Source organism: Miniopterus schreibersii (assembly GCF_964146895.1).
Source record: "Miniopterus schreibersii genome assembly, chromosome: 20".
Lineage (NCBI taxonomy): Eukaryota > Metazoa > Chordata > Mammalia > Chiroptera > Miniopteridae > Miniopterus > Miniopterus schreibersii.
Window position 1 is genome coordinate 19,677,599 of NC_138122.1, and position 14,614 is coordinate 19,692,212.

Sequence of the window (14,614 nt, forward strand, 5' to 3'; positions counted from 1 at the left end):
ATGATCCTTCGCGGTAGAACCAGTTTGCTAATTGCTGCTCCTGGTTTAGTACCTTTGATAGAGTCCCCGTCTTTATCCAGTAGAGTTATTAACTCTCCATCTAGCACGGTGCCAAGAGCAAATTCTGCTTGACAGGTTCTGCCCCCTTAGCAACCCTGTGAACTCCTAGTCAGCCTTCAAAGCCCCAGAGCAGATGTCCCCTTCTCTTAGTTCTCCCTCTCACCCATCTCCACCTGTGAAAGAAATTTTCTCTGAACTACCTTCCAGATGTGGCATTACTTACAATAGCCAAGAGATGGAAGCCACCCAAGTGCCCATCAATAAAGTGGATAAAGAAGGAGTGGCACATATATACAGTGGAATGTTACTCAGCCATAGAAAAGAATGAAACCTTGCCATTTGTGACAGCATGGGCAGACCCAGAGGGTACTATGCTAAATGAAATAAGTCAGACAGAGAAAGACAAATACCATGTGATTCCACTTCTATGTGGAATCTAAAGAACGAAATAAATGAATAAACAAAACAGAGACACACTCATAGACACAGAACAGACTGATGGTAGCCAGAGGGGATGGAGGCTGAGGGACTGGGTGAGAAAGGTGAAGGGACTGAGAAGTACAGATTGGTGGTTACAGAATAGTCACGGGGATGTAAGTACAGTATAGGGAATATGGTCAGTAATATTGTCATAACTGCGTGTTGGTGACACCGTGTCCTGGGGAACATCGCCATTGGACGAGGGAACAGATGAGAAGTTAGTTCAGCCAAGCCCCAGAGATTTCTCCCCTTTGGAAAAGTGCCTGCCCTGCGTGCCCCTCCCCAAACCACTCGTGGCTGGAGCCCTGGGAAGCTGGGGTGAGCCCTGGGAGTGCCCCTGATGTGAGGAGCTGGCTGATAGTTAGGGAGCGGCCCTCATGCCTGACCAGTGTCTTGACGGTGCCCGTTAGCCAAATGTAAGTTCATTCAGAGAGCAGGCCCCTCGCTGCAGAAACCTCACTCCTGATCACCTGCCCCGTGCTGTCCCTTCTGACCCACAGACGGGAAGCTTGTGTTCAGTGACTAATCGGATCTTGGTTCACCCAGTAATCCTGAGGTGGGCGAGCTCAAGGCAGTGGCTGAGATGAGCTGTGCTCAGTGACCCACGCAGCTGTTTGCTTCAAACTCAACGGCTTCATCTTGCAGATCTGTCCTTACCCTACTTTGCAGATGAGCCACCAGAGGCTTAGAGAGGATATTGAGCTTGCCCAAGGCTCACCCTGCGCATAAGTGGCAGAGCTGAGATGTGAACGCGGGTCGGTTTCCAGGGCCCCAAACGAGGCGCCCAAGGACAGTGGAATTTGCTGTGATCGATGCCTTGGTGTAGGAGGGAGCCCTGGTCTGAAGCTGGGACCTTGGTGCTAGGTGTGGCTGTGTCCCTAATTTCGCATGTGTTCTCTGCCCCTCTGTTCATCTCTAAAACAGGGACACCGACTGGCCAAGTTTTCCCACTTTTAGGCTAGAGGTTGGAGCAGGAGGCTCTTTGGGAAATGCTGACCTGTGACAGGTGAAGGTAGCCAGCTGCCAGTCAGCTTTGAACACCCCAGCGGCCTCACGTGGTTGTTCCTATCACCTTGATGATCTGAATTCGCAAAACGACCTTGCGCCATCGCTGCCAGCCCGAGGGTCCTTGACCACCCACTCTTTGTCCTGATACTTCTGCTTTTCTTGCTATCATGCCCAGCTTGGCCAAACCCAGGGTCTGCTGAGATTTCCCCCCACTCCAGGCAGGTGTCTGACATGTCCACAGGAACAGAAGCTGCCTCAATCTGGTTTTTCTGTCTACACCGGCCTCTCATGATCATGAGAGTGTTTTACTTTAGAGACACAAAGTTGGGCAAGGGGGTGATTGCATGAGCAGAGAAGTAGGCCTAAGTACAGGAATGTGGCAAGCCAGGGAGAGGCGGCCCTGTGGGCTGGCGAGTCCCCGAGAGCGCAGACAGCCTCTTAAGTACCTGAGCTAGAGGCCAGGTGAGGGCTGAGTGAGGACTTTCACAAATGGCTTCTATTTGTGGGTGACAAATAGGAACATGTGTGGCACAGCTGACTTGGGAGAAAGCTTACCCAGTGCTTGGGCACCAGCCGGCCAAACTCCTCCCCCATGGCCTGATGCACGCCACCAGCCTCCTGCTGAAAGGTGACACTGTGTGGGCTGAGCTCCCTTAGTCACTGCGGGCGCCTGTCAGACCCAGACGAGAATGCAGCTGGTGGCTGTGTCCACAGCGATGGTGAGTGAGTGGCAGGCAGCAAGCTCTTGGGAGGTCACCTTGGTGGGAGGAGAAGTCCGAGTGGGAACGGAGATTGCTGGTTGACCGCTGCCATTCCCCCCTCGCTCCCTCAAAGGCTTTTCCAGGTACGGATGTGGGCGGGGGAAGCTGGAAACGAACCCATGGCCCCCTGGCTCTCAAGCCCTCGTTTGGTTGCTGGCCAGCACTGGTTGGAGCCGGGCCGTGGCCTGCATTCGCCGTGGCCAGGGCCATGATTGCTCTGGCAGCCCACAGCTGTTGCTTGGGTTCGGTTTGCAAGAAATAAAAATAGCGTTGGCCGGTGCTTGGTCATTGGGCCAGCTGGGTTATTTCAGCGAAGGACTACAGCTTGGCATGCCGAGGTCCGCAGAGGCCTGGGAAGGGCTCCCCTGGCCTTTCCTGCCCATGGCGTCAAACCACATGCGCGGTGCCCACTTCGCTGTTCATTCTTCCATGTACCCGGACAGGGGCCTGGTTTGGGGATTGTATCCATATGCTCCTTCCACTGTATGGAATTAATTTACATCCATTTTGGGAGGTGGGGCAGAGGAAGGTGTAGGTGCTAGATCTGGATTTGAGCTTCCCTGCGCCCCAGTTTGCAGACTGTGAAATGGGACTACAATAATGACGACAGCAATAATAGTACCCATCAAGTTGTTCTGAGGATCAGGAGCTTGAAGGCAGTCTATGCTCGCGATGGTTTATGTATGTGCAAGTGCTGTATATGTTCATATGTTATTTGAGGAGCATTTGTGAGGCAGGAAAATGGGGCATTCCCATCTTACAGAGGAGGAAACTGAGGCTCAGAGAGTTTCTTTGGGAGTTTTCTCAAACAGTTCCCCAGTTTGGCTCTGTGTACTTATTCGTGTGGTGGCCTTGGTTACTCTCCAGAGAAAAGGGAGAGTCCCTGGGGTTTTTCGTGCAGGTAACTCTTGTAAGGTAGGTCTGACCTCTATCAGAATAACAGCAGGTCTTCAAGGATTTGCAGAGTGACAGAGGACGCCAATGCCCAGCATTTCAATTTTAGGCGCCCGTTATTTCTTAACCCTCACAATTTCAGATGTGCACATCAAAAATTTGCCTAAAATTGGTCACATTGGTATAAGGTGTCCTGCGTGGCACTCAACTGCAGAACCACCATGGGGACACCATGCCAGCTTGTTCCCCTGGCATTCCTGGCACAGTTTCAGATATGAGACCCTAAAATCAAAATTCCAGCTCACCTCAAGCCATCAGTTGGTGCTCAGTGTGTGCACGTGATTTATCATTCATTCGATACACATTTTGGGGGGTTCAGAAATGAATGATAATTGGTTCCTATCCCCAAAGGCCTTCCGAGTTGGCCAGGGGAGACGAGTGAATGGTCGTTTCCATACTGTGTCAGTGCTACCTCGATGGAGGTCTGTGCTCTCTGGTGAACTTGGCAGCCCCAGCCTGCTGAGCCAAGAGCCTGGTGGGGGCGGGCCGCGCGGTTGTGAAAGTGTGTGGCCCGCAGAGGGTGTGAGAGGGGAGCGGCCCTTCTACCCCGTGCGCCCTCCTGCCTGGGGAGGAGCAGGTAGGACTCTAAGCTGCTGGAGGCCTCGGGGAAGCCAGGAGAGTCTTTGTAATGTTTTTGGTGATGCCATCTGCCAACTACTAATTTCAAAATTTGTCCTGAGGGCACGTGGAAGCCAGCCATTGCAGGACTCTGACCTGACTTACTATGTGCAAGAAATGAGTAAGAAGTAGACCCTGTCCCCAGAAGCTTCCACCTCACTGTCTAGAAGCAGGACAGAGGGAGGGAGTAGGTGGAAGAATTAAGACCAATGGTTCACACCTGAGGGCAGTTTTGTTCCCCAGAGACATTTGGCAATGTCTGGAGACATTTTTGGTTGTCTCTGCTACTGGCACCTAGTGGGTGTTGGCCAGGGAAGCTGTTCAACATCCTACAGGGTACAGGACAGTCCCCACTACAAAGAATTCTCCGGGCCCCAAATATCAGTAGTGCCAGGGTAAGGGCAGGGCTTGGGCATGAGAAGGTTGGAAAGTTTATGCTGTGAACACGTGTGTATATGTATTTGTCCCTGTTTTCAATCCTTTTGGAATATACCTAGGAGTGAGTTTACTGGGTCATCTAGAAATTCTGTTTAACTTTTTGAGGAGCCACCAGACCGTTTTCCACAGCAGCGGTGTCATTTCACATTCCCACCAGTATTGTACAAGGGGTCCAGTTTCTCCACATCTTCTCCAAACACTTGCTCTTTTCTTTTTAACCCCCCCAACCTCCCCTCCCGGGATTATAGCCACCCTAGTGGGTGTGAAGGGTACGTGGTAGTTTGGATTTGCATTTCCAGAATGACTCAGGATGTTGAGCATCTCTTCATGAGCTATTGGCCATTTGTGTATCTTCTTTGGCAAAATATCTGTTTAAGTCCTTTGTTCATTGTAAGAGCCCTTTATATATTTTTGGATACTAGGCTCTCACCAGAGATATGGTTATCAACAATTTTCTCCCATTTCTCTACGTTGGCTTTTCACTTTCTTGGTACACCCCCCCCACCCCGCCTTTTTTTAAGTATGTTTTTATTGATTTTGGCGGGGGGGGGAGAGATAGAAACATCAATGGGCTGCCTCCTACCCCCCCCCCCCCACTGGGGACCAAACCTGGCCGTGTGCCCTGACCAGGAATTGAACCGGTGACCTCTGGTCATGGGATGACGCTCAGTCCACTGAGCCACACCCGCTGGGCATCTTGGTACCCTTTTGATGTACAAAATATTTTAATTCTGATGAGTTCATTTATCTCTTTTTTCTTCTGTTGCTCATGCTTTTGGTGTCATATCTAAGAATACACTGCCCCATCTAAGATGATGAAGATTTACCCATTTTCGTCTAAGAGTTCTGTGGTTTTAGCTCTTATATTTAGGGTGTTGATTCATTTTGAATGAACTTCTGTATATGGTATAAGTTGGGAGTCCAGCTTCAATCTTTTGCATGTGGAAATCAGTTGTCTTAGGACTGTATGTTGAAGATACTCTTCCTTCCCCCTTGAATGATTTTGACACCTTTGTCAAAAAGCAGTTGGCCACAGATGTGTGGGTTTAGTTTCCAACTCTTACCCCGTTGGTCTGCACGCCTGTCTTTATGCCGGTATCACTGCTTTGATATCGCAGTAAGTTCAGAAATTGAGAAGTGTGAGTCTCCCGACTCTGTTCGTTTTAAAGATTGTTTTGGCTCTGCGCCCCTTGTAGTTCCATATGAATCGATATGCTTAAGTTTTGTGATCCTTCTTTAATGCTTTTATCAAATAATCGTAGCAGAATTGTGGTTCAGAAATTTCAGCACATTCAGGTTGTGGTTACGTTTGTTAGCTTTCTAACAGTATTTCCTTCAAATAACAATTATCTGCTCACCCATAGGGCAGAGTCAGTGTGTTGGGAAGAGGCATGGGGTAGAAATCAGACTGTCAACAAAATGAATTGCTGTCCATAGTTAAGCTCTCACTCTCTGCCAGGCGCTGTTCTAGACCCTGGAACAGAACAGCCTGTCTTCTCTCTCTATGCATTTGTCTATTCTGGGCATATTATCTACTTGGAGTTGTACAATATAAGGTGTTCTGTGACTGGTTTCTTTTATTTAGCACGTTTTCAGGATTCACGCATGTTGTAGTACGTATCAGTGCTTCATCCTTTTTTATGGCTACGTAATATTCCGTTGTATGGATGGACCACATATTTTACCCATTCTTCGGTTCGTGGACATTTGGATTGTTTCTGTTTCTTGGGTGTTGCGATGCTGTCAGAGAGTCCTTCAGCTCTCTCTCACGTGCGTGCTCATGATTTACGGTGAGCATGTGTCAGTACACCTAAGGTAGAGGTGAGGAACCCAGATTCAGAGGGGTTAAGAATCGTACCCAAGACCACAGCACGTGCTGGGCAGAAGCGGGGAGGAGGACCCTCGTCCACTCCGTCCGATGCTTCTCTCCTCTGGCCCTCTCAGCTGTACGGACCCCAGCTGTCTCTCACCCCTCCAGCTCTTTTAAGAGAGAAACAGCTCGACTACACAGGCCCTAAAGCATCTCTGCTTTTCTCCTTACAGGTTTTCTGAATGATCCTGCTTTTTCTGTCTTGTCTGATTTTCTCCTGCCTGACCTTTTCCTGGTTAAAAATCTGGGGGAAAATGACGGACTCCAAGCCAGTCACCAAGAGTAACTCGAAGGCGAGCTTCATCCCGGGCCAGGAGCCCTTTCGAACATCCCACAGCTCAGAGGAGCCAAAGCAGAAAATTGGAGACAGCAACTCCTTGCCAAAGACTCCTAACCAGGCTGAGCTGGCCTCCCAAAAAAGTCCCAAAGATGCCTGTCGGCAGAGAACCTCCCGGCCACCCCCACATCGGAACCCCTCAAAGAGCCCCCTTCCCTCCCGCGATGCGTCCCCAGCCAGTGGGACAAGGACCCAAGGCCTGGAGGCCCCAGATACCGTTGGCCTGTCCTCGCCAGCCAGGCCCCAGGCCCGAGCCAGAGCCCTCTCCAAGGAAGACCAGAAGCAGGCGCACATCAAGAGGCAGCTGATGACCAACTTCATCCTGGGCTCCTTCGACGACAACTCCTCCGATGAGGACCCCGGCACTGGCTCGGTCCGAGAATCCTCCCGCAGAGGCAGCCGGGCCAGCCTGGGGACCCTGTCCCTGGAGGCTCTGCGGATTGCAGGCGACTCTGAGAGCCCCGTCCCCGCTATGAGGTAATGTGCCCTTTTTGCCCTGGTAGCCAGGGGGTTGGCGCAGAGTTGGGGAGTGGTCTGCACCCTTCCCCGCTCAGTCCAGCCACCCATGGATAACAAGACCTCCAGGGAGCCCTGTGAAAAGCAGGAGGTGTTACCTGGCTCTCCTTCCTCCCTTCCCTCCTTTCAGAATCCCTTCTTAAACATCTCTCTACTGCGTGTACAGGAAACTGGCTTTCTAGACAATCCCAGCCTAGTCGGGAAGATGACCCTGCATGTAACTATTTAAACCAAGTGAGCTAACGCTGGCAAGAGCCACAAGGGGTGATGGGAGCCTGGAGGGCAGGACAGTGTCCTTGCCTCCTAAAGAGACATTCACTTATTTGTTCATTTGTCCATTCATTTACTCAACAGGTAGCTAGTAACTGAAAAGCAGGCCCTCCCCCAGGGATGCCTAAAAAGCAGAAACTCAAACACTAGCCATATTTGTCAATCTGATCGTTAGAAACAGATACCTGTAGGTCCATGACAGGTGGGACTATCCCAGGGGTGTGGGTGGTGACGGCGGCGGCTTTTTTGTTGTTTTGTTTTGTTTTATCAAGCTTTGCCACCTCTACTCCCAGGCTACAAATGGAATCCAGTAGATCCAGGTAGAAAACTTGGCAAGTATAGGAGAGCAGAGGCAAGAGGAGACACCAGTTATACCCTCACGGGCCTGGGAACTCGGCCCCCTCCCAGCGTTCCTTTCTCCTTCCAGTTGGTCTTCCCTGGGGTGGGATCTTACTGGCTGCTCCTTTAAGCAGCTCTTGTGTTCACTTTACCAGCATAAAAACCTGGGCGAGGAGGAGATGGGCTCTTCCATAGGGACCCATGTTCCCAGTGAGCTTAATTTCAACCCTGGTTACTGAAAGTGAGAGACAGAGAAACAAAGAAAATGTGTTTCCTATTTCAATGGACTCCAGAGAAGACTATTTTGAGCTTCTGGAAGGGTTAAAAGAAGGCTTCAGGGTCTCGTACCAAGAACACCTGATTCAACCCTGGCTCTGCCACGCTCCCCCTCCCCCCACTGTGTGACCTTGGGCTTGACATTCATCTCTCCCACCTCTGCCCCTCATCTGCAGAATGTTGAAGGGGTTAAATGGGTTGATGCTTGTAAAGTATGTACAGCATTTGGTCACAGTAGGAGCTTAAGGAGCAGTAGATTCCTCCCCAGCTTCTTTCCTAGGCCTGTCCTCTACCCACCAGCCACCCACTTCACCTACCAGATGTGGGTCTTTGAGTTTGGGGTGCAGGCTGGCACGCTAGCGGCCTGCCACCAGCTGGAGCGTCAAGGAAATGAAGCCTGTCATGGAAGGCAGACGTGGTGACGGAGTTCCTGTGAGTTCTAGGAAGTTCCCTTTATTATTATTGTGTTTTTCTCTTGATACGTGGCTCAGTAGTCTGCACCCTCAGGCAAACCTCTTAACCTTTTGGGCTCAGTTTTGGCAAAATGGAAACAGAGTAAGGGCTTGGACTAGTTCTTCCAGCCCGGCTCTGACTCCTTCCGTTTCTCAGACAGGAAACAAAAGGCCTGGAGAGTCATCCAGGGCGTGCTCAGCACTTGATGAATGAGTCTGGGGATGGATGGATGGATGGATGGATGGATGGATGGATGGATGAATAGACATTTTGTTGTTGCTCTTTAGCAGAAGTAGAATGTATGCATATAATTTTTTTTGGCAGAAATCTTGTGACTTTGTAGCCTAGTTCCAGGGTTAAACTCCAATTTTGATTTTTTCTTCTGTTTTTAATGTAATTAGCTCATTATGACTCCCCCTTCCCTTCCATTTTCCCACCCGACCAGGGCTGGCTAAAATTACAGACCCAATGGCTTTGTGCTGTCTGTTCAGGTCTCCCCTCCCCCACACAGTCTCTTCCCTTCTGGGTTCATCCCAGGCCAGGGCTTGGTGCTTGGCCTTTCCTCACTCTCAGAAGAAGTTCCCGTGGGTTGGAATCCCCATGCAACCCTTAGAAATAGAGGTGAAGAGAACATGACATGATTTGGCAAAATAGATGCTCACATACTATGAGACGAAGGCTACAGGTTGTCCCATTTCGTTTAACAAGCAGCAGTGCGGTTAGGGCACAGTGGGCCTGGGGTGAGATACCAGGTTCAAAGCCACCTCTTACAGGCTTGTTATCCTAATGGTGCTGCCCCTTGGGGTGCATGTGTGGACTGAGGGGTTCGGGATGGGTTCAGGATTGTGCAACTCCGTCCTGAGATTTAAAGTTGCGAAACTCAAGTTCATGAGTTGGCGGTGAACTCATTTACCAGCAAATCTGCCTAGAATAGTTGTGAAGTTATTTATAGTCTTTATCTCATTTTGTGTGAATGTCCCTACCTTCGGCTGCTGAAATATTAATGGGAAAATGTGTAACATAAAGTGTTACCTTCCTAAAAGAAAAAGAAATTCCCCAGTTCCAAATTCCAAAGCCCATGGGGTCCTGGGAGTTTCGGAAAAAGGATTATGGACACGTGTATGTAACATGCTTAGGACATTCCTGGCCCATAATAAGCATACACAAAAAATGCTTGTGCTTAATAAATGTGTGTCTCCAAATAATTAATAACTGTTGTCTCTATGTGGTACGATTGGGGGAAGAGTCGACCAGTGATCTCCCTTCCTAGATAAGAAGCTGAGGCCTGGAGAGGTTCAGGGGTCTGTCTGAGGTCTCCCAGTAAGATCACTGTAGGCCCAGAGCACCATTTGAACCCAGACCCCCCCACAGATGCAGATAGAAAGTGGTCTGAAAACTCCCAGTAATGATGTTGTCCTCTAACCTGGGCCCTCCCGGCAAGGCACCTCCACCCTCCTTCTAACCTGTTCTTTCCATTAGTGGAAGAGTCAGGAGACTGGGCAATTTCTCAAGCAGCCATTCTGCTGTGTGATCTTGGCGACGTCACCTACCCTTTCTGGGCCAGACTGGATGCTCTGAGGTCCTTTGTGGCTCTAACAGTCTTTGCTTTTGTTTCTCTGTGTATGGGGGGAGGGGGGGTGTAGATGGGGGCTGGGAGACGGGGAAAGAGAGCAGCTGGAAAACTGGAAAAAGCTTATTAATGTATAATCATTTTCTCCTTTGCCTGTGACCGCAGAGGGTCTGGGTTCCAGGCAAGTTAAGGACAAGCTAAGAGAGGAACTGGTCAAGAGGAGTAGTTAAGTGTTGTCCCCTCCATTCATTGGCTTGGGAGCATTTCTTGCAGCCCCGAGGGTGGGTGCCAGGCACTGTAGTTTAGCACTATGGACACATGAACGATGAGAGCTGGCCCCTTCCCTCAGGGAGGACAGGGTAGGGGCTGAGAGGCTCGAGCCCAGAACATTTCCCTTCGTGGGTGGAGGGAGTGGCGGAGTGAAGAGCACTCACGCTGGAGGCCAGCTGACTGAGGACTGGCCTGCTCACTCCTCTGCTCAGCCGCTCAGCCATCGCTCAGCCATCGTGAGACCTGGGGCTGAGCCATCGCCTTTCTGTGCATCAGCATCCTCTAAAATGAGGCCACAGTGGCAGCTACCTCACAGGGCCAGTGTCAGGCTTAGTTGAGTTACTATGAGCACAGCACTTAAAGCAGTGCTGACCGTGCAGTCATTGTCATTAAATGCAAAGCACAGTGTCATAGTAAGGGCCCAGGACCCGCAGTCAGACAGGTCTGGGTTCAGCTCTCAGATCAGTCCCATGACCTCTCTGAGCTGCAGTTTCCTTCTCTGTTGGAGCAGGATAATACCTTGGTCTACCTTGGAAATGTGTTGAGATCATACGGGAGGAAGTGCCCGGAGTGGATGGCCCCAGGCTGCCTCAGTTGCTATCCGTTGAATGGGCATCTCCTACAGTGCTTGCCTGCGGTCATGGCTCTCCAGGACTGTACTTCTAAGGTATGGCAACCTGTGTCCACGGAGAAGGAAGGGGAATTAAAAAGGCAGGTGAAGTGTCCCTGATACAGGATAAAATACCAACCAGCAGACAGGTGCTGGGGCTTTTCTCTGCCGTTCCCCAAAATGCTCACTTCCACATGGGAGTGTTGGGTTTGAGAGATTTGCAACGCACACCTCAAATCCCGGGAAGGCAAGTGAGGGTCTGTGGGGTCTGGACATGACGGAGGGAGCCCTGCCAGGGAGTGAAGGCACACAGGAAAGGAAACTGACACCTGGGACCTGCATCACCTCCATGTCCCAAATAGCATCCTGGGTGGCCTTGCAGGGGGCACCTCCCCAGCCCCTTCCCGTTCGTGGTTGCCATCCATACCTTTTCTCATCAGCTCCGCGTAGTGAGCAGCTCATAAAACTTTAAACTTTCTATAAATATTTGTATTTGTCTCTAAATGGAATGCAACGGATCTTTCTATAATGTCTTTATTTATTCATTCATTAATTTAGGAAAGGACTGACAGACTCCCCATTTCCTAATTTCTTTAGTTCCTAAGATGTTCTCTGGGAGCCAGGGATAAAGGGGGCCCCTTTATTTCCATTCTATTTGTGGAGTGAATATTGAGGCTATTATATTAATACAGGGTACAGAGTGACTAAACATTCTGACTTTCCCCTTTCCCCTTAAGTATCAGCATCCTGTTTTAGAAAAATCTTTCACTTCTGCCCTATACTTGCTGTTATATTTCCCCCATCATATACTGAAAGGGATTATTTTACATTATATGTCAGTGATTTTACGGAAGAGGAAGCGGAGAGAAGGGGTTTGCTCAGGGTCACGCAGCGAGCAGGGAGAGGCCCGAGGCCAGTCATTGCTCATGTCTTTCCACATGTCTTAGTCAACTGCATGTGCATGTTCTTGTTGACTGTGTGTGTGCCGTCTCCGACCTGGGTTTTCCCTCTGCAATACCAACACGTTAAATTTAGCCTCTGATAAGTCTGAGGAGAAGAGCTTATAGCATCGGGTTGCAAGTACAGCCAAGCTTGAACTGTTTCATTGAAAATCACAAGTTCTGATGTTTGTGTAACGGTGGTGTTATGCGTAGGGGTGTCTGATCTTTCCTTCTCATCTTTCATTCCCTGATAATGCAGGCAGAGGAAAAGCCAAGTCATCATCACTCTGATGACACGCCATCTAAATGAAATCCCTTTCTTGAGAGCCCTGGGTAAAGCTAGGTGTGTTAGGATGTATGAGCAGAGAAGTTAAAACATTCGCACAGTGTTCAATGAGTGTTGGGTTTTCTCAACAGAGAATAAAAATCTAGAGCAAGGCAAATAAACTGGTGAGAGTTCTCTCCTGCGTGATCCTAACTGACTTTGGGTAGGATGGGTTGTTTTGGAAAACCTTAATTTCCTGACTTTAATTGTTTTCCCTATTTTGAGGTGGTTACATTTAAATTTGGATCATTGGGGGGGCAAATACGTCTTGGTTTTGGTCTGAAATTTAAAAAAAATATATCAGCTTAAGGTGGGTTTCTTTTTGGAGGGGACTGAAGGCGAGGCCACAAAGAACATTCTAGAAACTCTGAAGAACTGAGAATTTTGTTTACCTGTTTTATTTATTTTCTAACCTATTGTTTGCTTTTTAAAAAATTTTTTATTGCTTGATTTTAGAGAGAGAGGAAGGGAGAGAGAAACACTGATTTGTTGTTCCACTTATTTATGCATTCATTGGTTAATTCCTGTATGTGCCCTGACTGGGGATCCAACCTGCAATCTTGGGGTATTGGGGTATCTAACCAACTGAACTACCCTGCCAGGGCCTATTTTTTAACCTATTGTTGAAACGTTACTTAATATATGGTTAAAGTACAACTAACCAGTGCCCTCAGGCAGGGCTGCTAATACAACTCCAGTGGAATGTCGCTGTTCCTTTTCTGGTCATGTAGATGGTACCCCCTGGAGGTGTGGCTCTGGCTTTGTGTTTTGAAGGGAATCATTTGCAAACATTTATTATTTTTTGTTTGTTTGTTTGCTATGAACATAGGCTACATTTATTATCGCAGTATTTTCTAGGCAATGTTAAGGATCCTTTTTATTTATTATGACTTACTTTGAGAAGCAATAATTCATTCGTTCATTCTGCCTGGGTTCAAGTCACCAGCTGTCAACCTTGGGCAACATACATCTCTGCATTATGGGTATAAAAATAGGATTGCTGCGAGGGTTAAATGAGACGAAGGCACAAAAAAAGCACTCAGTAAATGTTCATCTTACCAGAAAGAAGCTTATTTGGGGGGTCTTCCCGGTCTAGGAGGCCCTCACTTTAGAAGGGGACCAGGATGGTTCAAAGTATGTGCTAGAAAGTTCACTGCGGGGAGGGAACAGGAGGCCGGGGCATGGAGCAAACACGTCCGTGGAAGTAGAGGTGGAAGGATAAGTACAAACGGGAGCCTGGCCGCCCAAAGTTGACTTGTCTACAGGGCGTTTTCCCAGGCACCGTGGTGACCGCCAACTCACCTTTCAGATGCCCGCGTTTCCCGCCGCTTCCCGGCCGCATGAATATTCCAGCGCCCCGTTTGCAAGTTTTTTCCAGCCGCAGATCTGTAGGGGGAGGCCGACCTAGATCTTTCCCTGTTCGCCCAGATGTCTTGTTTTTGGTTTGTTTTGTTTTGCCTTTTTTTTTGCAAGGCCAAGGTCAGCTGCGCCTCCGCGATTGGAGGGCCCGGGGGGGCGGGACCTTCCCGGGAGGCGGAGTCCGCGCGGGGCGGGGCGGGGCGAGGGCGGGGCCTGGGCTGGCGGGTCCGCCCCGGACAGTTGCGCGCCGGCGGCCTGTCGGGATGGAGGAAGCGCGGCGCCCAGTCGGTCGCCTGCAGGCTGCTGGGCCGCCGGGCGCGAGCGGCGCTCTAGGACCGTCCCTGCGCCTCTTGGTCGCGACCTGCCTGCCGCGCTGGGCCCCGGCGCCCGGGTCCGCTCCAGGGGGTTAAGGGGGGGACGCGTGCTCTGCATCCCAGCGGGGGCGCAGTGGATTGGCCCGCGGGGCTGTCAACATGAGTCCTGCCAAGTGCAAGGTCTGTTTCCCCGATCGCAAAGTCAAGTAAGTGAAACTGTGTTTTTAATGACCGTTGAGTTACCTTTTCACAAACTTAGGGCTGCGCTCGCTCTGCGCACTTCCCGCTACCCCGGGTGAAGTCAGGCTCTTAGCGCCACCCCAGCTCTTGCCCGGCCCCCCCGCCCCCACCCCCAGTTTGGTGGCCTGGGAGGTGGAGCCCTCCTCGCAAAAAAAAAAAAAAACACGCAACACTATCTGGCCTCGGCGGTTGGAGAGGAGGCCGGGTTTGGCAGTGACGTTGTTGGAGGAGGGCATTGAGGAGCACACAGGTGCCTCAAGGTTGCGGGGAGGGCCCCGCTTACCCCCCCCTCCCCTTAGACTTGATCACGATGATGGTCGGAGAAGGCGGGTCTGTCTGAACCCCCCCCCCCCCCCCCGTGATTGTGAAAAGCCCGGGGCGAACCCACGCGCCCCCTGAGTAGGCATCACGTGGAAAGGTTCTTTCCTGAGCAGGGTAGTGTAGGCATTTCTGTGCATTGATTCCTAGGCCCACGTGCTGGATTTCTTTGCGTGTGTGTGCGCGCGCGTGTCTTCATTTTATTGCATTTTTTAAAACTACCGCCCTCGCTGGTGTGGCTCCTGTGGTTAGAGCGTCGACAGAAGGGTCTCAGGTTCAATTCCCGG

General features: G+C 50.3%; 1 protein-coding gene across 3 annotated transcripts in view; it reads left to right on the plus strand.

Moving 5' to 3' along the window:
• Window positions 1–14,614, plus strand: part of ACACB (acetyl-CoA carboxylase beta) — an 80,376-nt gene that overhangs the window by 4,311 nt on the left and 61,451 nt on the right. The window contains exon 2 of one of the 3 annotated variants that reach the window (XM_081122890.1): window positions 6,363–7,003. In XM_081122890.1, the coding sequence (XP_080979016.1) occupies window positions 6,372–7,003 (632 nt within the window). In that variant the 5' untranslated portion in view covers window positions 6,363–6,371. Of the gene's footprint in view, window positions 1–6,362; window positions 7,004–13,678; window positions 13,976–14,614 lie in introns of those variants that run through there. The other 2 variants (XM_081122891.1, XM_081122892.1) reach the window with 2 other exon arrangements.